This window comes from Ascidia mentula, chromosome 7 (assembly GCF_947561715.1).
Source record: "Ascidia mentula chromosome 7, kaAscMent1.1, whole genome shotgun sequence".
Classification (NCBI taxonomy): domain Eukaryota; kingdom Metazoa; phylum Chordata; class Ascidiacea; order Phlebobranchia; family Ascidiidae; genus Ascidia; species Ascidia mentula.
The window spans coordinates 3,277,378-3,298,508 of NC_138572.1; the positions used below are offsets into that span (position 1 = coordinate 3,277,378).

At 38.3% G+C, this 21,131-nt stretch overlaps 1 protein-coding gene across 1 annotated transcript in view; it reads left to right on the top strand.

The window, feature by feature from the left end:
• LOC145909021 (uncharacterized) overlaps nucleotides 1-21,131 on the top strand; it is a 43,869-nt gene that overhangs the window by 2,468 nt on the left and 20,270 nt on the right. The window contains exons 5-72 of the mRNA XM_082996343.1: nucleotides 127-240; nucleotides 758-874; nucleotides 1,414-1,521; nucleotides 1,626-1,733; nucleotides 2,046-2,150; nucleotides 2,272-2,355; nucleotides 2,721-2,855; nucleotides 3,014-3,115; nucleotides 3,201-3,320; nucleotides 3,435-3,542; nucleotides 3,641-3,748; nucleotides 3,921-4,080; nucleotides 4,238-4,401; nucleotides 4,478-4,582; nucleotides 4,747-4,866; nucleotides 5,031-5,138; nucleotides 5,240-5,347; nucleotides 5,408-5,567; nucleotides 5,852-6,015; nucleotides 6,200-6,304; nucleotides 6,426-6,545; nucleotides 6,711-6,926; nucleotides 7,103-7,262; nucleotides 7,457-7,620; nucleotides 8,095-8,199; nucleotides 8,286-8,405; nucleotides 8,595-8,702; nucleotides 8,770-8,877; nucleotides 9,128-9,290; nucleotides 9,647-9,810; nucleotides 10,063-10,167; nucleotides 10,239-10,358; nucleotides 10,922-11,029; nucleotides 11,109-11,216; nucleotides 11,371-11,533; nucleotides 11,859-12,022; nucleotides 12,150-12,254; nucleotides 12,326-12,445; nucleotides 12,504-12,611; nucleotides 12,917-13,024; nucleotides 13,384-13,549; nucleotides 13,815-13,978; nucleotides 14,087-14,191; nucleotides 14,338-14,457; nucleotides 14,517-14,624; nucleotides 14,852-14,959; nucleotides 15,131-15,293; nucleotides 15,404-15,567; nucleotides 15,680-15,784; nucleotides 15,856-15,975; nucleotides 16,043-16,150; nucleotides 16,220-16,327; nucleotides 16,395-16,557; nucleotides 16,734-16,897; nucleotides 17,027-17,131; nucleotides 17,285-17,404; nucleotides 17,684-17,791; nucleotides 17,907-18,011; nucleotides 18,440-18,625; nucleotides 18,699-18,824; nucleotides 18,887-18,991; nucleotides 19,223-19,342; nucleotides 19,632-19,739; nucleotides 19,999-20,106; nucleotides 20,213-20,380; nucleotides 20,477-20,632; nucleotides 20,718-20,822; nucleotides 20,931-21,050. Coding sequence (XP_082852469.1) covers nucleotides 127-240; nucleotides 758-874; nucleotides 1,414-1,521; nucleotides 1,626-1,733; nucleotides 2,046-2,150; nucleotides 2,272-2,355; nucleotides 2,721-2,855; nucleotides 3,014-3,115; nucleotides 3,201-3,320; nucleotides 3,435-3,542; nucleotides 3,641-3,748; nucleotides 3,921-4,080; nucleotides 4,238-4,401; nucleotides 4,478-4,582; nucleotides 4,747-4,866; nucleotides 5,031-5,138; nucleotides 5,240-5,347; nucleotides 5,408-5,567; nucleotides 5,852-6,015; nucleotides 6,200-6,304; nucleotides 6,426-6,545; nucleotides 6,711-6,926; nucleotides 7,103-7,262; nucleotides 7,457-7,620; nucleotides 8,095-8,199; nucleotides 8,286-8,405; nucleotides 8,595-8,702; nucleotides 8,770-8,877; nucleotides 9,128-9,290; nucleotides 9,647-9,810; nucleotides 10,063-10,167; nucleotides 10,239-10,358; nucleotides 10,922-11,029; nucleotides 11,109-11,216; nucleotides 11,371-11,533; nucleotides 11,859-12,022; nucleotides 12,150-12,254; nucleotides 12,326-12,445; nucleotides 12,504-12,611; nucleotides 12,917-13,024; nucleotides 13,384-13,549; nucleotides 13,815-13,978; nucleotides 14,087-14,191; nucleotides 14,338-14,457; nucleotides 14,517-14,624; nucleotides 14,852-14,959; nucleotides 15,131-15,293; nucleotides 15,404-15,567; nucleotides 15,680-15,784; nucleotides 15,856-15,975; nucleotides 16,043-16,150; nucleotides 16,220-16,327; nucleotides 16,395-16,557; nucleotides 16,734-16,897; nucleotides 17,027-17,131; nucleotides 17,285-17,404; nucleotides 17,684-17,791; nucleotides 17,907-18,011; nucleotides 18,440-18,625; nucleotides 18,699-18,824; nucleotides 18,887-18,991; nucleotides 19,223-19,342; nucleotides 19,632-19,739; nucleotides 19,999-20,106; nucleotides 20,213-20,380; nucleotides 20,477-20,632; nucleotides 20,718-20,822; nucleotides 20,931-21,050 — 8,646 coding nt within the window. The remainder of the gene's footprint in view (nucleotides 1-126; nucleotides 241-757; nucleotides 875-1,413; nucleotides 1,522-1,625; nucleotides 1,734-2,045; nucleotides 2,151-2,271; nucleotides 2,356-2,720; nucleotides 2,856-3,013; nucleotides 3,116-3,200; nucleotides 3,321-3,434; nucleotides 3,543-3,640; nucleotides 3,749-3,920; nucleotides 4,081-4,237; nucleotides 4,402-4,477; nucleotides 4,583-4,746; nucleotides 4,867-5,030; nucleotides 5,139-5,239; nucleotides 5,348-5,407; nucleotides 5,568-5,851; nucleotides 6,016-6,199; nucleotides 6,305-6,425; nucleotides 6,546-6,710; nucleotides 6,927-7,102; nucleotides 7,263-7,456; nucleotides 7,621-8,094; nucleotides 8,200-8,285; nucleotides 8,406-8,594; nucleotides 8,703-8,769; nucleotides 8,878-9,127; nucleotides 9,291-9,646; nucleotides 9,811-10,062; nucleotides 10,168-10,238; nucleotides 10,359-10,921; nucleotides 11,030-11,108; nucleotides 11,217-11,370; nucleotides 11,534-11,858; nucleotides 12,023-12,149; nucleotides 12,255-12,325; nucleotides 12,446-12,503; nucleotides 12,612-12,916; nucleotides 13,025-13,383; nucleotides 13,550-13,814; nucleotides 13,979-14,086; nucleotides 14,192-14,337; nucleotides 14,458-14,516; nucleotides 14,625-14,851; nucleotides 14,960-15,130; nucleotides 15,294-15,403; nucleotides 15,568-15,679; nucleotides 15,785-15,855; nucleotides 15,976-16,042; nucleotides 16,151-16,219; nucleotides 16,328-16,394; nucleotides 16,558-16,733; nucleotides 16,898-17,026; nucleotides 17,132-17,284; nucleotides 17,405-17,683; nucleotides 17,792-17,906; nucleotides 18,012-18,439; nucleotides 18,626-18,698; nucleotides 18,825-18,886; nucleotides 18,992-19,222; nucleotides 19,343-19,631; nucleotides 19,740-19,998; nucleotides 20,107-20,212; nucleotides 20,381-20,476; nucleotides 20,633-20,717; nucleotides 20,823-20,930; nucleotides 21,051-21,131) is intronic.

The window sequence follows — 21,131 nt, forward strand, 5'->3', positions numbered from 1 at the left end:
TTGTTGTTAGTTTTTCTGAAACATTCGCATTCACCGCATTTTTGGCCTTCTTTCTTTTCCTAACCTTCCTTGCTTTTACCTTTTAACTATCCCTTTGCTCTTTCTTTTCCCCTCTTTCTGCGGTAGGCTGACTACCACCGAGCAATGAAGGAGCTTCGGGGCAAATACAACCTGGACGATTGCCTGCCTCTTCTTCCGGAGGTGGAAAACGCCAAACGCGTGACTAACAACGCGAGCAAGGTTCGTACAACCGCAGCAACATAATGCATCGGAATTTCTTTTTGCTTTTTTCTGTGCTATAGCTCTTGCGCATAAATGCTCAAATGATGTAATGCGTTATGACATCGTACCTTCTGTCCTGAAATTTGTCAACGGTTTTGTGTGTTTGCAATATCATTTTCCCGTTTATTCCCGCTTTGACTGAAACCAAAGTTCATGTGCATGCCCTGAATTTTGATTTTGTTGTGTTTTTTAACGTGCATGAGAGTTTTGCGTTTTGTTTTCATTTCTGCTCTCATTGCATTGGATTTTGCCTGCGACTGCTCATGGGTGAGTTCGAACTTTCTTTGTTTTTTTTAGAAAGCAACGTACTCTTTAAGTTATACAAGCTGCATCAGCGTTTCGCTTTGGTATTATACTCGGTGCCTGGTAAAATTCAAATTTTAGGAACACTTTGTTCAAAAATCGCTTTGCATAATGTACATAACTGTGTTTAAAACCGCTTGGTATAAGTAACTTATTTCACAAAAAATTACAGAGTCATTACCGAAAAGGTCTTGCTACTGTGAAAGATAGATTCAAAGGGTTCCAAAGACTTCAGGCATCCGATTATTTCGATGTTCAGCGAAGCTTGAAGGCCGCCGAACTATCCGACGTAAGCTTTTATAGAACTGTAATGTTTATGTATTTAACAGTTATTGTTATTGTCATATTAAACGTTGATTTGTTTGTTTACAAGTGGGGATTTAGCCGGTCCGACCTGTCTATGTGGACCATAAAGAGCAAAGGGGGTCCACAATAAAAACAAATCCTGTGAATTTTGCGCAAAAAATAAAAACAACTACGCAGATAAACGATACACAAAAGAAATAAAGTGACATTGGCACCGATAAAACCATATAGGTTATCAAGGACGGTGCTTATGTAAAGGTGATCTCCTCACGGAATATCACTGTCTGTCGTAGGATCGCAGCTTGTCGCACTGCGAGTTGATGGGTTGCGTTCACCACCAGTGTTCGTTTTGTATTTCTATCGAAAAGTCTGGTTTCCGCCTATAATTTAGTCTAATCTCCAAATACTGTGTTTGTACTAGCACATATTTTCTCAGTCGGCCACTCTGTCAGCCACAATATGCTGAGAACATTCTCCCACGACATGTGTGCATACGCCTAAAACCGGTATTTCATTTCTCAGAAACGGTACAAGGAAGAATGGGAGTACGACAAGGGAGTTGTTTGCTTTCCGGCCACCTTGACGCCGGGATACGATACTCTTGTATCCGCCCAAAGGAATGCCAGCGATGTGAGTTGATAAAAATGTAGCTTACCTCAAAGTAACTCTGTTGATGCCTGGAAAAAACTGAGCTAGCTGATACACATTGCATACAATGTGTTTAAACGTTTCAGAACGCATACAAGGAAGGGTTGGAAACGACTTTGGAAAACGTTCATTTCGATCCCACCAAGACCGATATCTACAAATGCATACAGGACAACCTCAAGTACATTAGCAGCGTAAGTTAAGAAATATGTGAAACATAAATCGCAGTTGCAATTCTCTGATATAAAAGCATGCTACTGCCATCTAAAATTCCACTAAAGGTATATATCATTAGATTAACTCAAATGCACGAGTCGTGCAGCACGACCGATTTAATAATGCTGGCTCTTTTGAATTGGCATTTGTTCTTGCCAAACAAAGGTTTAATTCGGAAATCCCGGAATATTTTGCAAAAACATTCAGTGCTAAAATCAGACTATGGCATGTAAAATATGAGTAAAAGACACATGTTTATATTTCCTATTACTCATTGTTTCCATAAACAGAAAGAATACAAGGCGGATTACGAGAAGAATAAGTCACATTATACTCCAATCGCTTATACATCGCAAATGCTCTTGGACAAGTCTCTAAATAACATAAGAAGCTGGGTAAGTTAATCAATAATCCAGTATACTTTATTTTAAAACAACTGTGATGTAAAGTAGTAAAATACGAAGATGTTTTGTGTGATGTTGGTATTTGTAGTTATTGTGTTGTGATTATTCGCAGAGTTCATATACTGCTTATGCTCGTAAACTATGGGAACACTACCATCTTGTTGTTCCCGTTCCACTTATTGCCCAAGCTGTCCAGGTAAGCCATGTTGTAACCAGGTAAACAACAACAACAACGTGAATTGTATTGAACGTAAGACAAGCGTAAGTTCTCAAACCTTTAGGATGTATATGCCTGTACATGAAACAAATATTGGTTGTCGCAAAAAATGGGTTTAATCTCATCGTTTCTTAACACTACAGTAATATGTTTTTGTCTACCATTCAGAACAAGAACACATTTGTTTTCACTCTTTCTGCTATAGTTTTAAGAAATTGTCGAAAAAAGTTTTGATACTTGAAAGTCAGTGGCTAAATTCGGGAAAGATTAATTTTGCGTAATGAATCAGTTACGACGTCTAAAACGACCACATCGTTAGTGTACGACCCAATTTTATTTTACAGACAGCTAAGATGACCTCAGATAAATGGTACAAGGCTGACTTCAAGAAGGAATGCATTGGCAAGTCGGGTCCTGCTAATATTGTCCATTACCCGGAGTTGCAGCAAGCACGGAAAGCGGCTGGCTTTGCAAGCAAGGCAAATATTTCGTAGTTCGTGTAACTAAGGATTAGATATTCTCAACAACAACATAATGTGTTTTTGCATTAGGGTTATTCAAATTTCCCTTACTTCAGTTTAAATTGCACTTATGGCTATGCCTTTTGTAAATCTTGCCTGTTCTTACCAAATCACAGGTCGAATACAGAAAAGAAGCAGACAAGGCCAAGAGCCATTACACCATGCACCCTGATGCCCCTGACTTCTTGAGAGCAAAAAGTGCGGCAGAAAAAAGCGACGTAAGTATAATAGAAATAATAAATTTATTAGTTGATTATACAAGTTATTAGTTGATTAATGTAATAACTTCGATGTTTCGTTTAGATTCTGTACAAGAAGCAAAAAGCACAGACCATCGCTGATTTTCAAGGTTATCAAAAACTTGATCCACAGCACCACCCAGTGGTGCAAAATGCTGAAAAAGCTAATCAGCTTCAGTCACACGTAAGTCTTTTGCCAAGGAACTGTGCTTTCAGTGCTTTAATATGATCAACAATGAGCGTATTCAAAAACGTAAGAATAGTCCAAAATTACATTTTAAAAATATACTTGTCATAGAAAAATTATATCGAAGACTGGGAGTACGACAAACAGATGATTTACTTTCCTGCTCACATAACACCTGGCTACGAAGCTTCTGCTGACGTCAAAAAAGTGCAGAGTGATGTAAGTAACTAACGCCAGGCAGTTAAAATGTACTATGCAATGTCTTGTAACTCATGATGAAGGACGTATTACCCAATAGGAACTCGTTTTGTTTTTAGGCACAATACAAGAAGCAGTTCGAAGATAACAAGTCTAAGAACACTTTTGACGTCACTAGAACTCAAAGATATGACGAAATGAAAGCAACTGACAACATTACGTCAGATGTAAGTGTTTTAAAGCATATGCGGGCACATTTACAATGTTGGCCCCATCACCCGCGTGTTGACCACGTGGATCGCATTGTAATAATGTTTAGTTCGATGGATGAGCTTTACGATATTTAAGATGCTTGACTTGATTCTGTTCATTATTTAAGTCCAAATTGACTGTATTCAGGTTAACTACAAGGAAGGCTTTCGCAAAAACCAGGGATCAGCCATACAGCTTCCAGAAACAGCGGAAATGGCTCGATCCAAAGAACTACATCCCATTATCAGTAAAAAAGCCTACACTGAAAAATCAAAAGAGGCGCAGAAGAATGTCAACATTGGTTCAGGTCAATATAAATCTACTTTTACTGTGAAATCATTATTTTCTGCTTTAAATCAAGTGGGAGCAAGGTAAAATCTCTTCTATTGCCTGAAAAATAGTAAATTCGTTTCGTTTTTCTGCTTTACTATTTTGACGACAATGAAAATTCTCCAATTCGACAGATGTCCAAGAGATCGCTCACGCAGTGGGCACTCAGAAACAGGCGTCTTCCAACCAATACAAGATGGAATACAAGAAAAACGTTGTGGGAAAATCACCGGCGGACCCATCATCTGCCTATCCCGAACACACACTGCATCGTAAAATGACCCAGTTAACAAGCAAGGTACAAAGTCTCCTATTCTACATCAATATTTGTGTTATTGGAGATAGCACTTTTACTTTGTGTCTCTGTGGTTTAGCCTGAATACACGAAAGAATCGGAGAAGTTGCTGCATCGTCATCAACTCCCTGTCGATGCGCCAGAGTTTGTCAGAGCGAAGCAAGCTGCCCTTCAGGCTAGCGACGTAAGTTTGTCTTCCCACTGAAGATCCGCCTAATGTCAGCATAAGCTCACTAGTTTTTTTTGAAACGTCAATAATGGAAATAGCGTTGTATTTCTATTTACATAGCGAGCAATCCTGTTGTTTTGCGTTAGATTGTTTAACGTTTAGAAGTTCTTACGTATCAGATCGAGTACAAGAAACATAAGCAAGAGGTGGTTGATCAGTACCGCGGTTACCAAACACTGGATACACAAAATCACCCTGTAGTTCAACGTGCGGCCCAGGCTGCTGAACTAAGCTCTGAGGTAAGTTGTTTAGATTGCAACCAATGTTTGGAAAACTAGATATAAAATCACCTAATGGTGTGCGATATACTCGTATGAATAAATTCCACGTTAACTTGTAGCCAGAGGACTAGTAACTAGAATATCACCCTTGCATATAACCATCCATGTCCTGTTTTGCGCAGAAAGCTTACAAGGAAGATTGGGAATACGACAAACAGATGATCTACTTTCCAGCTCACATAACACCTGGATACGAAGCTTCTGCTGATGTGAAGAAAGTACAAAGTGACGTATGTACATTTATATACTTTTTAAACTTGCTGTTTCGATAAAACGCAGTTTATGAGGGTTTGCTATTGGCCAAAACAATGAATTTGGGTTATGTTTCTAGGTTAGCTACAAAAAGGCTTTTGAAGAATCAAAAACTCGCAATGAGTTTAAACCAACTGACACAGAACGATACAAAGAGCTGAAACAAGTGGAAAGCGTTTGCAATGACGTAAGAGGCGAATGCATTAGCACCCTTGAATTAAATCACCAATAGTTTTGTTTATGTTAGGTTAAGTATAGAGAGGAATACGAGAAAAGCAAGGGAAAAGGGTCGAGTGTTGCTGAAACCCATGAAATGACTCTGGCCAAGGAGCTTCACCCCGTGCAGAGCAAGAAACTTTACTCCGAACAATCAAAAGAGATGCAGAAGAATGTGAACATCAAGACAGGTAGAATTTCAACGATATGTTGAAAATCGGGTCAAAATTATTGTGAGAAATTCAACGTAACTGTTTTCCTGAGGGAACCTCTACACTTCGAACTTTTATTATGCACTGTCTGCAGTTCTATTTTTACGATTTGCTTGATTTGACTACGTATTCCACGAAAACAATATATGCGGGAAATGTAAATGGACAAGCTAACTTATAGTTTTGAATGTTAATGATTCACTTCCAGACTAAAGTGGCGCTGTGACGAATCTATGTGCGGTAAAACAATTTATGCTTAACAGACGGCCAAGAGATCGCGCATGCTGTTTCCTCTCAACAACTCGCTTCTCCAAGTCCATATCGTAAAGATTACAAGAAAAACGTTGTTGGCAAGGGACCCAACGACCCAGCTGTGTCCTACCCTGAACACGAGTTGCATAGAAAGGCGTCCAATCTTGCAAGCAATGTGAGTATTTTAGATACATCTAATTTTGTTGTGATGTATCTAATTTGGTGTTGAATGCTTGGGGTTGTTGAGCTTAAAGTCATTTTATTAAACTGTTATTCCAAATATTGGAATAATAAGTTTTTTTCAAACTTATTTGTCATACTATAATGCTAAATAACAGGTTACTGTTTTTGTAATGCAGGCGGATTATCAGAAAGATGCGGCAAAGGCAATGTCCCGTCACCAGTTGCCAGTCGATGCACCTCAGTTTATCAGAGCAAAGGAAGCGGCTAAAAATGCCAGTGATGTACGAGAATTTCCTCACAGATCATGATTTAATCATGTTTATTTTTGTTTAAATATTCGTGTTATGTGAGGTTAAAGAGAAAAAAAAAGAATAAAAATGTGTTTAATTTTTGCATTTACAGCTTGAATATCAAAAGCAAAGAAATGAAGTTATTCAACAATACAGAGGTTTTCAAACTATGGACAGTTCTGATCACCCAATTGTTCAACATGGAATTAAGGCAGCCGAACTTGCATCGAATGTAAGTCCTTTTATTTGAAAAGGTCTAGGTTTTGGGTAACTATACAATAATGTTACGATCTGATCACTTCGAAGTGTGGGCAGTTCGTTATGAAAACACGTAGCGCTGAACTTATTTGGTCAGATTTGATTAATGCATATTTTACCTTTATTTTTATGATTTCAGGTTTTGTACACAGAGGATTGGGATTACGACAAGCAAATGATATATTTCCCAGCTCACATTACTCCAGGTTACGAAGCTTCTGCTGATGTAAAGAAAGTGCAGAGTGACGTCACATACAAGAAGGAGTTTGAAAATAACAAGGCGGTGAATCGCTTCAAGCCAACTGATACTGAAAGTTACAAGGAAATGAAGAAAAATGAGGCAATGTCATCGGATGTAAGTGTCGTAGTAACAAGATGATGTAACTTTTCGATCTTCGATCGCCAATACGAAGGAAATTATTCTAGTTTCATTTTTTAAACGACAAACATAGACAACGTTTCACATATGGCGCTGTTGTACAAAATGCACAATATAAACATACAAATAACAAGTTTAATATTACTTTTCAGGTCAAATACAAACAGGATTACGAAAATAGTAAGGGTAAAGGTTCGAGCGTTGCAGAAACGCACGAAATGACTCTTGCAAAAGAACTTCTTCCAGTGCAAAGTAAAAAATTGTACTCTGAACAATCGAAGGAGATGCGCAAGAACGTCAATGTTGGCTCAGGTAATATATGTAGGTTGTAAATGCACTGGACAAGGTTTGTGCATTTTTAGTTTGGTCACCATTCTTGTCGCATAGAACAGAATGCTGATATTTTGAAACCAAAGTTTTTGCCGTTAGATGTTATGGTGGTATTACGTCATAACTTTCATAATGCATACTTAACAAAACCATATTTCAATGCATTTTTTTTCTAGATGTGCAAGAAATAGCACATGCTGTTTCAGCGCAAAAGCTCTCTTCCGATCAGCCCTACACCGCCAACTACAAACAACAGGTTGTTGGCAAAGGTAGAAGCGACCCGGCGAATGCTTACCCGGAAGTAAAACATCATCGCAACGTTCACAAGTTTGCCAGCGCAGTAAGTTTTATTTCATACACGAAGCATCACGCTATGATTTTGCGATCGACCCAATAGCTTTCGATCATGGTATTTGTACAAAAAGCGCAAAATGGTTTTGCTATTTCGAACCTGTTCTTTCTGTCATCCTAATCTCCGTAATGATACATTTGGCTTAATCCGTTGCGCTTTATTCCTGATTTTTCTGTTCCTCGTGAAGTCACACATTTTTTAGATGATTAAACGTGCCGTATCAGTCTATGTTTGTTTCGACCGCCTTGCGCTTGTTTTTTTGTATCGCATTGTGTTCATTTACACCTGACGAAGCGAGGGAAAATCGCGAAAGCTTGTGTACTGTTTACATTACAAAAGTCAGTCTTTTACGAAAGAGTGCCAATCAGAGAAAGATTTTTTTAGTAGGTAGTTTTAAACGCAAGCAATTTATCAATAATTGGGTCGCACGATACATTTTTCACCACCCTTTATTTATTTCAGGCCGAATACCAGAGGGAAGCCGAAAAGATGATGCATCACCACAACCTACCTCTCGACTACCCGGAGTTTGTACGCGCCAAAGAATCAGCTAAAAACGCGAGCGATGTAAGCCCGCATAACGTTTTTGCAGACTTTTGTCTTTCCAAATGTTCTGCAACTGCAACTCACTGAATCGAGCAATTTTTTTTCAGATTCAATACCAGCGACAGAAAAAGGAAACGGTTGATCAGTACAAAGGTTTCCAGACAATGGACAGCACTGAGCATCCTGTTGTGCAGCGAGGAATACAAGCAGCCGAGCTTGCTTCAAACGTATGTTTATTATATCGAGTATTTGTGTTTTATCTTTCGTACAGCTTGATAACTGCTTTCAGTGTTTGGTGAAGTACATCCTACATCAATGTAGCCAGTTGTAATTTGCTAATCTCTAGGGGTATTTTTCAAGCCTTTTCTAGTAGGTACCCATCTTTTTTTATCTTGATTTTACTGTTTTGCTTACAGGCATTGTACAAGGAGGATTGGGAATACGACAAACAGATGATCTACTTTCCAGCTCACATAACACCAGGTTACGAAGCTTCTGCTGACGTCAGAAAAGTGCAGAGTGACGTAAGTCAGACCCGTCTCGCAAAGGTGAAGTGCAATATGGCATTAGTTAAATACGTATTACATCTAGGTTTCATACAAAGATAATTTTGAGCGGAACAAAGACAAAAATTACTATGATGTTACTGACACAGAGAGATACAAGGCAATGAAAGACGCTGAAAAGGCTTCTTCGGATGTAAGTGGTATTTTTGTTTTCCTGTTTTAGGATAACGTTTTCCAAGGAGTTTTAAAGTGTTAGAATTATCGTTTTTCCAGCAATATAAAATTTTGGAATAAAAGGGGGCTAACATTTTGAACAGTGTTGTGTTGGCTAACATTGACATATGTTGTAAATTGATATTTGAAATGTTTGTCATTTGTGACAATTGTGCGCGTTCCTGCTCCCCAGTAAGCATAAAGTTAAGATTTCTCCGTTCCCATTCAAGGTTAAGTACAGGGAAGAGTACGAGAAGACTAAAGGGAAGGCAATGCACTCACTTGCTGAAACGAACGAGATGACGCTGTCTAAAGAGCTTCGTCCGATTTTGAGCAAGAAAATGTACACAGAAAAATCGAAGCAAATGCAGCCAAACGTTAACGTCGGATCAGGTTTGCATTGGATTAAATTTGCTCTTTCCTTTTTTTCAATTGAGTGAATTTCTTTTAATTTTTTCTTATTAGTTAGTTTGTTTAATAAATAGATTATGTGGCGCAAGTATTATTTCTTGATACTACATAAAAAATGACTTTGAATGCATTGAAAATAATTATGAACGTAATTGTAAGTCAAAATATGTTTGATTAAAACTTGTTGCCGAAACTTTCAAAAATGATCAATTTTTTTAATATTATGTTCGATATCAAAATCACAAAAATACCATCCTATGCGTCGTCAAATGGAGACACAATTGTGATTTTTTTATAATGCTTTAGTACATTTATGATTGTTTGTCTTGTAACCGCAGAACTCCAGGAAATACAACACGCAGTGGAGGCACAAAAGGTCGCCTCCGACCAACCTTACAAGCAGGAATATGTGACAACCATCGTTGGAAAGGGCCCAACCGACCCTGCAAAATCATATCCTGAATACGACAGATTGCGAAAAGTCAACAAGATTATCAGCGTCGTGAGTACAGCTTTAACATGTGTCCCAATTTTATTTTCTAATGAAAGCACCCCAAGTTTACATTTACCCAATAAAGTAGCTTTTCTAAAACAATGGTGAGAAGAATAACGTATTTGGTCCGTTACCATTTTCTAAACAAGGACAAATTTATGCATTCTAAATTGCCAACTCGTAAGTTTAGGTCAATGTATATTTGACGAAAAAAATTGTTGGTTTGAAAAAATAGATCTAAACAAACTTTAAACTTTACAGCCAGAATATCACAAGGAAGCGGAAAAGACAATGCATCATCACAACCTCCCACTCGACTATCAAGAGTTTGTACGAGCAAAACTTGCTGCAAAGAACGCGAGTGATGTATGCTTGCAAGCTCTTACATGCTTACATGCTTTGTATCACATTTTCAAAATTTGCGTCTGTTTAATTAGAGAGAATACCAGAAACAACGCAAAGAAGTGATCGACGCGTATAAAGGATTCCAAACTATGGACAGCAAGGATCACCCAATCGTCCAGCAAGGAATCAAGGCTGCTGAGCTTGCTTCCGATGTAAGATAGTACAATTGCTTTATTACTTTCTGTGTATTTGCGCTAATATGATTACATACCAATTGCAAAGTGATATATCCTGACACAGTAAAGCAATATATTTTACCCATATTAATTTCTGCGCATTTTTGAACAAACCCACAGAAATTCTACAAACTTTTTCAGTAAAATGGTCGCTTTCCGTATTATTTGAAAGAACATGTTACTATCACATGGTGCCCTATCGACATCTTGTCGAATTGTCTCCAAAGATAATATATTTTAGCATGCTATTATACTTTAAATTAATTTGTTTGAAACAAGACGTTTCGTATTGGAGTCAGCTAGTTTATTCAATAGAAAATCTAGGTTTTGTCTATCACGGCATCGTCAGTTTCAACAAAAAAAATACAGAAAAATGTATACTTTAAATGATAAAATAAGCAAATCATAAAGAAATAAAATGAAACAAAATGGAAGCACAATTTCCTTTACTGTTGTGTCTAATAAACTCCACTCCTCACCGAGGGCTAGATTCCGCTAAACGTATAACAACCAGTTATTATAGCTGAGTCTTTTTACAGGCATTGTACAAAGAAGATTGGGAGTACGACAAACAGATGATCTACTTTCCAGCTCACATAACACCTGGATACGATTCCGCAGCGGAAGTCATGAAAGTTCAGAGTGACGTAAGAAAACACATGCTTTGATTTTTCATATTCACAATAACGATTACGTGTATTTATACGTACAAATGATCATACGCAGGTCACGTACAAGAAAGATTTCGAGAAAAACAAAGACAAGCACAATTTCAAACTGACTGACACAGAAAGTTACAACGCGATGAAAGAAACTGAAAAAACATCATCAGACGTAAGAATTATCGTCTCATTATGGTTGTGTTTAGTTAAAATGTGAGAGGAGGTATACAGCTATTTCTATTACAGCAACATAGGGAGATTTCATAATGCAATGCATTCAATTAGCAACGGTACTGTAGTGTGTGCATTTTTACGTTATTTTCCAGGTTAAGTACAGGGAAGACTATGAAAAGAACAGAGGAAGTGGGTTTTCTCAAATGCCAGAAACTCACGAGATGGCGCTGTCCAAGGAGCTTCGACCAGTCGTAAGCAAAAAACGTTACGAGGAGAACGCCAAGGAATTGCGCAAAAATGTAACTGTCGGTTCCGGTGAGTGGATTCATGTTGATTGTGCTGCAGTAGCTTGGCCATGTACATTGCAATATTATCAAAAAAAAAGTAGTTTCGGGGGTTTTGTAGTAATGTTTTATGCAATGGCATGATTGGCAGGATCGCCTTACTTCTTGGCGATCACAGCTATCGTATCTGGGCTGCGAAGCCTGTAAACCTTTTTGGGTTTTGTAAATGTTTCTAAACTGTTCCAATATTTCATGAATATTTTAAAATATCGAGCAACAGAATTCAAGTTGTGAGTGATCTTTTGCCTAGCGAGTGCTATGTTACCAATAACGCATATATATATTTCAAATTGAAGATGTGCAAGAAATTGCTCACGCGGTTTCCACGCAAAAACTTTCGTCCGGACAGAATTACAAAGCTGACTATGAGAAGAACATGGTGGGCAAAGCACCTGTTGACCCAACAAAATCCTACCCCGAGTACGATCACCTACGCAAAGTCAGCAAACAAGCCAGTGCTGTAAGTACATTACCGTGCAGAATGTTGGTTCTGACATAAAATTCAACCAAGACTAATGCGATTTGCTTACTCACTTACCCACATTGGATTATTACGGTCACAAAATTGACATCAAATTTTCGTACAGGCGGAGTATCACAAGGATGCCGAAAAAATAATGCATCATCACAATTTGCCTCTCGATTATCCGGAGTTCGTGAGAGCGAAGGTTACAGCCAAGAACGCCAGTGACGTAAGTTTGTGCAACTTTCTACCATTATACACGAAATTTTGAAACGTTCCAATATTTTCTCTTCTATGCAGTCAGAGTACAGAAAACAACGAAAACAAGTGATTGACAGTTATAAAGGATTCCAAACGATGGACAGCAAAGAACACCCTGTTGTCCAGCAGGGAATCAAAGCTGCTGAACTTATTTCGGATGTAAGTGATGATGCAATATGATGACGTAGCAAATCTTTACCTGTCTGTATGTGTGTAGGCTTTGTACAAGGAGGATTGGGAATACGACAAACAGATGATCTACTTTCCAGCTCATATAACACCAGGTTACGAAGCTTCTGCTGATGTGAAGAAAGTGCAAAGTGAAGTGAGTGAAGGCAGAACAGAATGCGTTTTATGATCATATGTGTTTATACATTTTAATAATATGACCTTCTGCCACAATTAAGCGTAACTTTTATTGACCGACGTTTTACCTGCTGTAGGACATTACCCTGAGGAAGTCTAGCTGAATAGCGGGTGAAACGTAGAACAATAACAGATGCGTTCAATTGTGCCAGAAGGACAGATTATTAAAATAAATATGCGTGGCACCAACAGAAACATGCCATGTGTTAATACAATCTTTTTTAGCATTAAAAAAACATACGTTTTAATGCTTATCAAATCCAGGTTTCCTACAAGGAAGACTACGAGAAGTCCAAGGACAAAAACAAGTTTGTTGTAACCGACACTGAGCGGTATAAGGCCATGAAGGAAATAGATCAGTCAGCTTCTGAAGTAAGTACTCGGCGACACAGTTTATGATACATACTGTCGGCTATTATACGTCACTTATCGTTACCCCAGGGCTTCTTAAACTATATGCGCCGCGACTCTGTTTGGAGTGGTTTGAGTTTAAATAAATGGGATTTAATGGGCAAACGCTTTTCACTCGGACAGTTGTTCACTTAGAAAGGCATGGAAATTTTTGTTTTTGTAATATGGTTGCAAAGCAAAATGAATCACAATCCATTAGCACATGCCCACGTTATGAAAACAAACGAAAAATACCATGTTCTTTATTACTTTATACATACAATTTGAGCAGTTATGTAAGAGTGAGGCACTTTTCGGGAAATTACTGTCTTGTGTAACAGGTCAAGTACAGAGAAAACTACGAGAAGGAGAAAGTCCAAGGCAAGGGAATGCAAATCCCCGAAACACATGAGATGGTTCTTGCCAAGGAGTTGCGACCTATACAGAGCAAGAAAATGTATGAGGAAGGATCGAAACAAATGCTGAAAAACGTTCAAGTTGGTTCAGGTATGAATCAGCATTCTGACTAATTAATATTATTTCCTGCTGTAAATAAAAGGTATTAAATCTGAGCTTTGACTGCCACAGAATTTGTGCTTTGATTGTAGAATGCTCTGTAGCATAATTTCGATCGATTTATCATTTAGTAAAACAGTTGAACAACATTACTACTAACCATTCAACAAATAGAAGATCTGTGGCTTGTTTATTTAAATTTACATATTCTTGAAAGCATGTAGACCACAGGTGTATATTTCAAAATGCATTTCAGACTCACAAGAGATCAGTCGGGCCGTGTCAACACAGAAACAGGCTTCGGAAAGAGCTTATCATTCCGAATACGAAAAAGAGATGGTTGGAAAAGCTCCACAAGACCTTGCGAAGTCATACCCGGAATACGATCGTCTTCGGGATGTTTCGAAACTTACCAGCAAAGTAATGTTCCTGACATAATGCAACAGTGCATAAAATCAATTTTTTTCACCCTATTTCTTTGTAAATTTACTTAGTCTTTTTCTACACATAAACTTATTTTATTATCAGGCGTTGTATCAAAAGGAAGCGGAAAAAATCCTGCATCACCACAATTTGCCTCTAGATTATCCAGAGTTTGTAAGAGCGAAAGAGTCTGCCAAAAACGCCAGTGACGTAAGTTATACTTACGATATGTTATCTAACAGCGTCCCTCATGAATAATGTGCAATTTTTGGCAATGGCACTTTTGTGCCTTTTGGCATATGAAGTGACTTTGATATAATTTACGATGTATTTATATTTTTCGTTTTTGTTTTCAGATCGAATACCAGAAACAACGTAAAGAGACAATTGACAAATACAGAGGCTTTCAAACCATGGACAGCCAGGATCACCCGATTGTTCAACAAGGAATTAAAGCAGCTGAGCTTGCATCGGATGTAATTATAAGTAGTTCAAATTGCAGTTTGTCAGTGGTTTCACTGTTGTTTCCTTACAGAGACTCTACAAGGAAGATTGGGAGTATGAAAAGAATCTCATTTTCTATCCGGTCCATATTACACCTGGATATGAACAAGCGCTGGAAGCAAGCAAGTTTCAAAGCATGGTGAGACTCGAAAAAACATTTGTTATAGTCTTCAGCACGAGCAGTATATAGCCCACATAACTGCTCTGAAATTCATTTTGCAAACGTTTATAATTACAATCATTATTGTAACACATTTCGGATTTCAGAACAGTTATACGGGCTATGTTGTGTGTCCTGAAGATACACAAAGCCATGAGTTACGTTCTTAAGTTGCAGTCTTGCTTGAATACTTTTTTTATTGACAGGCTGCATACAAGAAGGATGCAGAAATGTCCAAAGCGAAACACACTTTCCGCGTAACAGACACCGACCAATACCAGGCCGCAAGAAACTTGCTCAATCTTGTATCGGAGGTAGGATAAAACTTAAACGCAGCATCCAACGTTATGTTAAAGGGGCACAAACAACTGCTATAATATCTACTCATTGGATTTCAGTCATTAAAAACTTACCTTATTTGTCGAAACCGCTGAATAAATGCATTTTCACCACTGTATGTTTATTGTATTTTCTTGTGCCCACAGAACAAGTACTCTGCGGACTATCGGGAAAACCGTGGCAAGGGACTGCACCCGATTCCAGAAACACCTGAAATGGCAATTTCAAAATCAGTAGCGCCACTGCTGAGCGAGAAGACATACACAGACAAAGCAAAGAGAATAATGCAGAAATACAACCTTGACTCGTGTAAGACTTCAATTAACTTCATGCTAGTTGGTACAGTTACTTCTAGTCTTTTACGATGAAATGAAATTTTTTGACTATCGGGTTTGTGAGCCTTGTCTTTGTTCTTCTAGCAACACAGAGCATCGCGCATGCTCTTGGCACACAAAAATCGTATTCACCACACGGTTACGTCGTTGACTTCAAGAAAAACGTAATCGGGAAAGCCCCGTCAGATCTTGCAAACTCTTATCCAGAATATGCCGTCGCTCGCAAAGTTACCAACATGGCTAGCAAGGTAAATTTGCGTGGATATATACATTGGAAAACGTCTCTGAGATGATTTTGAATACAAACTTTGAAACAACATAAAATACAGTTAGATAAATGCAGCATATTTTCTGTTACAGTCCGCATATGGCAAAGAAGCTGACAAGATAATGCACACCCACAACCTTCCGTTGGATTATCCGGAGTTTGTAAGGGCCAAGCAAAACGCAAAGAACGCGAGTGACGTAAGTATAGTGCCGTCGATTCTATGCATGTTTAGTCGTGGAAATGTGGACACTTACTTGTTTTGTATTAGGCTGAATACACAAAGCAACGTGGTGAGGTTATCAGTCAGTACAGAGGGTTCCAGACCATGGATAGCAAGGAACATCCCATCGTCCAGCATGGAATTAAAGCGGCAGAACTCGTTTCAAACGTACGTCTATAAAAAGTACTGCACATAAATCTTCTTATAAACTTCTTGGGTTATTTGTTCTTTATAGGCATTGTACAAAGAAGACTGGGAGTACGACAAACAGATGATCTACTTTCCTGCTCACATAACCCCTGGTTATGAATCGGCCCTAAAAGCTAGCAAAGTACAGAGCGATGTAAGACATGCAATTTTCAAGGGCCTGCAAAAAGGAATGCATGGACAAATGCCGCTGTTTTACTTTTAGGTTTCGTACAAAAAAAGCCACAAGGATGCAAAGAGCTCCAACAACTTCAAAATAACTGATACTGACCAATACAAGACAAGCAAAGAACTCGGAGAACTTCTATCCGACGTAAGAAGCATGATTACACTGACCTGCTAACGTTTTCTGGAGAACTAAGGGATTCTTTTGTTTATAGAAAAAGTACAGAGAAGCATATGAAGCCGAGAAGGGAACAAACCGAGTACAGATTGAGGAAACACCTGAAATGCGGATTTCCAAATCGATTGCCCCTCTTCTCAGTCACAAGTTGTATGGAGACGAGGCCAGACGCAAGATGAAGGAATACAATTTGGACACATGTATGCAACTTGTATATTAAACATTTACATCGTTCAAAAAAAGCAATGTGGATTGTGTGGTTGCGTCACCACCTCTGAAAAACATATGTGACCATACATAACCTGTTTGTTGCTGAAAAATGATAAATATGAATTCGTAATGATATTGTGTATGAAAACAACTTACGTATTTCCAGCGATGCAAGCCATTTCTCAGGCTTTGGCCGTTCAAAAGGTTGCCTCGGACCACAGGTATGTGGATGACTTCAAGAAAAACGTACTGGGCAAAGCTCCTGCTGATATTGCAAAGTCCTATCCGGAATACGATCACGCAAGAAAAGTGTCCAAGCAAACAAGCAAGGTGTTAATTTAAAAATAAAATGTCTGTTTATGGCAAATAGTCGCATGTTTGGTAAAAATTAAACTGAGTCAATATTCTCTGTAATGAGGCCCAGTCTAGTACGTACCAATACGCCTACTATTCTTGCAGGCGCTTTATTGGAAAGATGCTGAGAAGATAATGCACACTCACAACCTGCCATTGGATTATCCTGAGTTTGTAAGAGCAAAGCAAAACGCCAAGAATGCCAGTGATGTAAGTACTGCTTGTTTTTGACTGAATGGTTGAATCACAGAGTAAAAATTTAACAATCCTTGAATTATATTTTGTGAATACGTTTTCAGTATTCTATCAGCAATAATATGCCTACAAATCCGACATATACATGATTATTTTATGTTTCTAAAGGCCGAGTATCAAAAGCAACGCAAAGAAGTGATCGCCAATTACCGCGGCTTCCAAACTATGGACAGCAAAGACCATCCAGTGGTGCAGCATGGCATCAGAGTGGCTGATCTGATATCCGACGTAAGTCGCAGGGGAATAGGTTCAACTGTGCCATAACGAAGGCAGCCTAGCTCTGACGCACAACTGCGGCCAGGCATTTAGCGGCCTGATAATAAGATTTGACAATGTTGAGGTTATACGCATATCTTGCTAGCGCGTGTAGAATGCTTAGCCTGAGAACGTTTATGCGGAAGATTGAAATACCTGTGTGAGACAAATACGAGGAAAAAACTGTTTCGTAAGATACAATATTGGCACTGCTATAATTCTCAAATTGTGTCATGATTTGTTTTCATTTAGCGAAAGTACAAGGAAGATTACTTGGATGAGAAGGATATTGTCTATTATCCAGTTCACTTGACTCCTGGTTACGAGGCTGCCATCAAATCAAGCGAGAATCAAAGTGACGTGAGTAGTTTTGCATGATTTTCACTGAAAGTTTGTGGATGGAACAGTAAATAGAGAGAGATCATATAAAGTGTATTTCCTCAAACGTCCATGCCCAACCAAAATTATTTTGCAGGTATCTTACAAAAGTCAACACATGAAGGACAATGGCAAACACAATTATCTTTACACTGAAACCGAGGAATACAAAAATCAAAAGGGTTTGGCCGATTCGTTGGAAGTAAGTGCTTTCTTGGAACGAAAATCATTTTTCATTTTCGTTGCTAGATTCAACGTATAAATACAGAGCAGTCATCTGACTATAAATAAAGGTGGTAACTGTATACTTAAATGTTCAAGAATTGTTTTCTACAAAGTCCTACATACTCGGAATAGAAACGCCAGAGCTTATGCTAATCATATACTAACTCTGCGAGCCTTGCTGCAATTCAGTTTTCTCTAAGGACTGACGATAAACACATTAGTGTTTAAAACGTGTGCTTTAGCATATTAGCACTTGCTTATCTCTTCCCACTAGTTAAATCCAAGTTTTTCGCTCCTACGATAATGCTTACACAACGTAAGTGACCCTCTGAACATTGACACGGTGAAGTGGACAAAAAAATTTGTTTTAAGCAGATTTATTTAAATGGTATCACGACGTTTCAGACATACAAAGGTGATTACCCTCGCGAGTTCAAAGCCGTAGAGAAAACCCCTGAGATGCACGCTTCTGATATGGTGAGGAACCTCCTTAGCAATGCTGCCTACACGAAGGAAGCGAAAAAACGTATGGACGTTTACAACATTGACCTGCAATACCAACAGCTCTCTCATGCTATAAACACCACCAAAGTAAGTCATTGTTTTGACGAGAAAAGCAATATCACTTTTTAGGTATTCACAACTATTCGTTAATCTCTTACAGCTTGAGTCAGACAATAAATACAAGCAAGCATTCAACAAAGAAATGGTGGGAAAGGCTCCCAATGACGTCACGATCTCTCATCCCGAGTACAGTTTGGCCCGAAAGGTTTCAAAAATGGCCAGCAAGGTCGGTTGGAATTTAATCGAGAAAACCATTTACATACTTTTAAAACAATGTTTCGCTTCCAGAGCGAGTATGTCAAAGATGCAGAGAAAATGATGCATCGTCACCACTTGCCAGTTGATTACCCAGAGTTTGTGCGAGCAAGAGAGTGCGCAAAAAATGCTAGTGACGTAAGGCTTCTGCTTGTTTGATAACACCGCGGATTAACTTTACTTTATAGCGATACATTTTATGTTTGTAGATGTACCTGTAAATAGTTTCTTTCTAAACATTCCAGATAAATTACACATAGGTTAAGCGCTTTTTATTGACATAAATCCTTATGCAATGTAAAAGACAAAAATACAGAGCATTTTTATAAATTGTAACACAAAGCAAATAATTGTATCGATAAATCACAGGCCGAGTATCAGAAGCAGAAGAAACAAACGATCGAAAAGTATCGCGGATTCCAGACAATGGATAGCCAAGATCATCCAGTCGTACAGCACGGAATTCGTGTAGCGGACCTCATTTCACACGTAGGTGTAATTACCGGTTCATGTTGATTTGCAAAACAAGTAAATTAATCTAAATAAAAAGAGTCAAAACTAGTATGCTGTTGATCATATTACCTAAAGTAGACGTTTCGAACTCCAACTGGGTTCATCATCAGTAGTAAATTAACTGTTCAATAAATTCAAAGCTCTTCTGGCAAAAAATAGTTTTCTTATTTTTTAGTAAATTATTAATAATGGTATAATGGTACGCACTCGACGTTTCAGTCGTTGTCCAACCGATCTTCATCAGACTGTTGTTTATTGTTCTTAGAGCAAATACATTGAAGATTACCTCATTGATCGGAACGTGGTTTACTATCCAGTTCATTTGACTCCAGGTTACGAAGCGGCAACCAAAGCCAGTCAATACCAAAGCGAGGTAAACATTACTTTAATTGCACGAAAGTATAACACCTTAATTTAAGCGTATATTACCACGTAGTTAAATTGCAATAACGTTGTGGTTATTGGGTTTTTGTGCTCAACCCGATTGCTTGCAAAATCTTATACGATTTGATTTGTTCGTTGTAACTAGTGCTGCAACGTCATACTGGCATAGGCTCTCTGCCAACAGATTTCCATTCATATGAATGGTTAAAGTTAACGTCAATATTTAACGAATGATTTCTTCTATTTAGTTGAAATACAAGGAAGGTTACAAGAAAACAAAGAACGATTTCCGTTACGATCCCACGGATACTGACACCTACAAAACAGCTAAAGAGAATCAAAACAATCTGAACGATGTAAGAATTAGTTTCTAACTAGTTTTTCCACGTAAAATTTTACTTTGTGTATAGTTTGCACCATATGGATTAATTGGCAAATACAAAATGCTCTATTACTTAACAGAAAGCCTACAAAGAAAAAGGCAGAGAAACCTTGAAGAAGGGATTCACTCCAAGCGCTCAGACGCAAGAGATGGAAATTTCCAACAGACTGAAGCCGCTGGCCCCGGCAGAGTATCAAAAGCGAGCAAAGGACTTGCTCCACAAATACCACTTGAATGTGGAACTACCGGTAAAAAAAAGGCAAAAATATACTATTTCACGCCAATGCGTAAAAGCAATTCGTTGAAGTAGAACACGATATATTTTACGCTCAAAACCTTTACAGGAAATCACCCACGCCGTGTGCTTATCTCAACTGGTCTCCAAAAATAATTACATGCGAGATTATAACGCTAAAGTGAAAGGCGCGGCTCCAGCAGACCTTGCCAATTCCTACCCAGAATATATCCACGCTCGGAACGTCACCAAACAAACAAGCAAGGTATAACCGTATATAAAACTCATATATGCGGATTCATATCATAACGACGTCGGCGAAAAGTACTTTTGAAAATTTTATTTTCCAGAAAGAGTATTCGAAAACTGGTGAAGAAATGCGTCATCAATTCGTGATGCCACTCGATACACCGGAGCTAAACAGAGCTAAGGAATCGTCTAAAAACGCCAGTGATGTACGTTTTCTCTTTTCCCAACGACTATTAGCATTACAAAATCATAAAACACTTTGCATGAGAAAAAAAAGTGTACGTTTATTCTGTAATTTCGACTCATGTTTTCAGCTTTTGTACAAGAAGCAGCGCAAACAAGTGATCGACAGTTACAAAGGTTTTCAAACTATGGACAGCAAGGATCACCCTATCGTCCAACAAGGAATCAAAGCTGCCGATTTGTTTTCAGAGGTACAATGCGGTTGAGACTAAAAACAAAGAATCCATTAAAATAGTCAAAACGTAGTGATGACGGACTGCTTTGATCAAGCT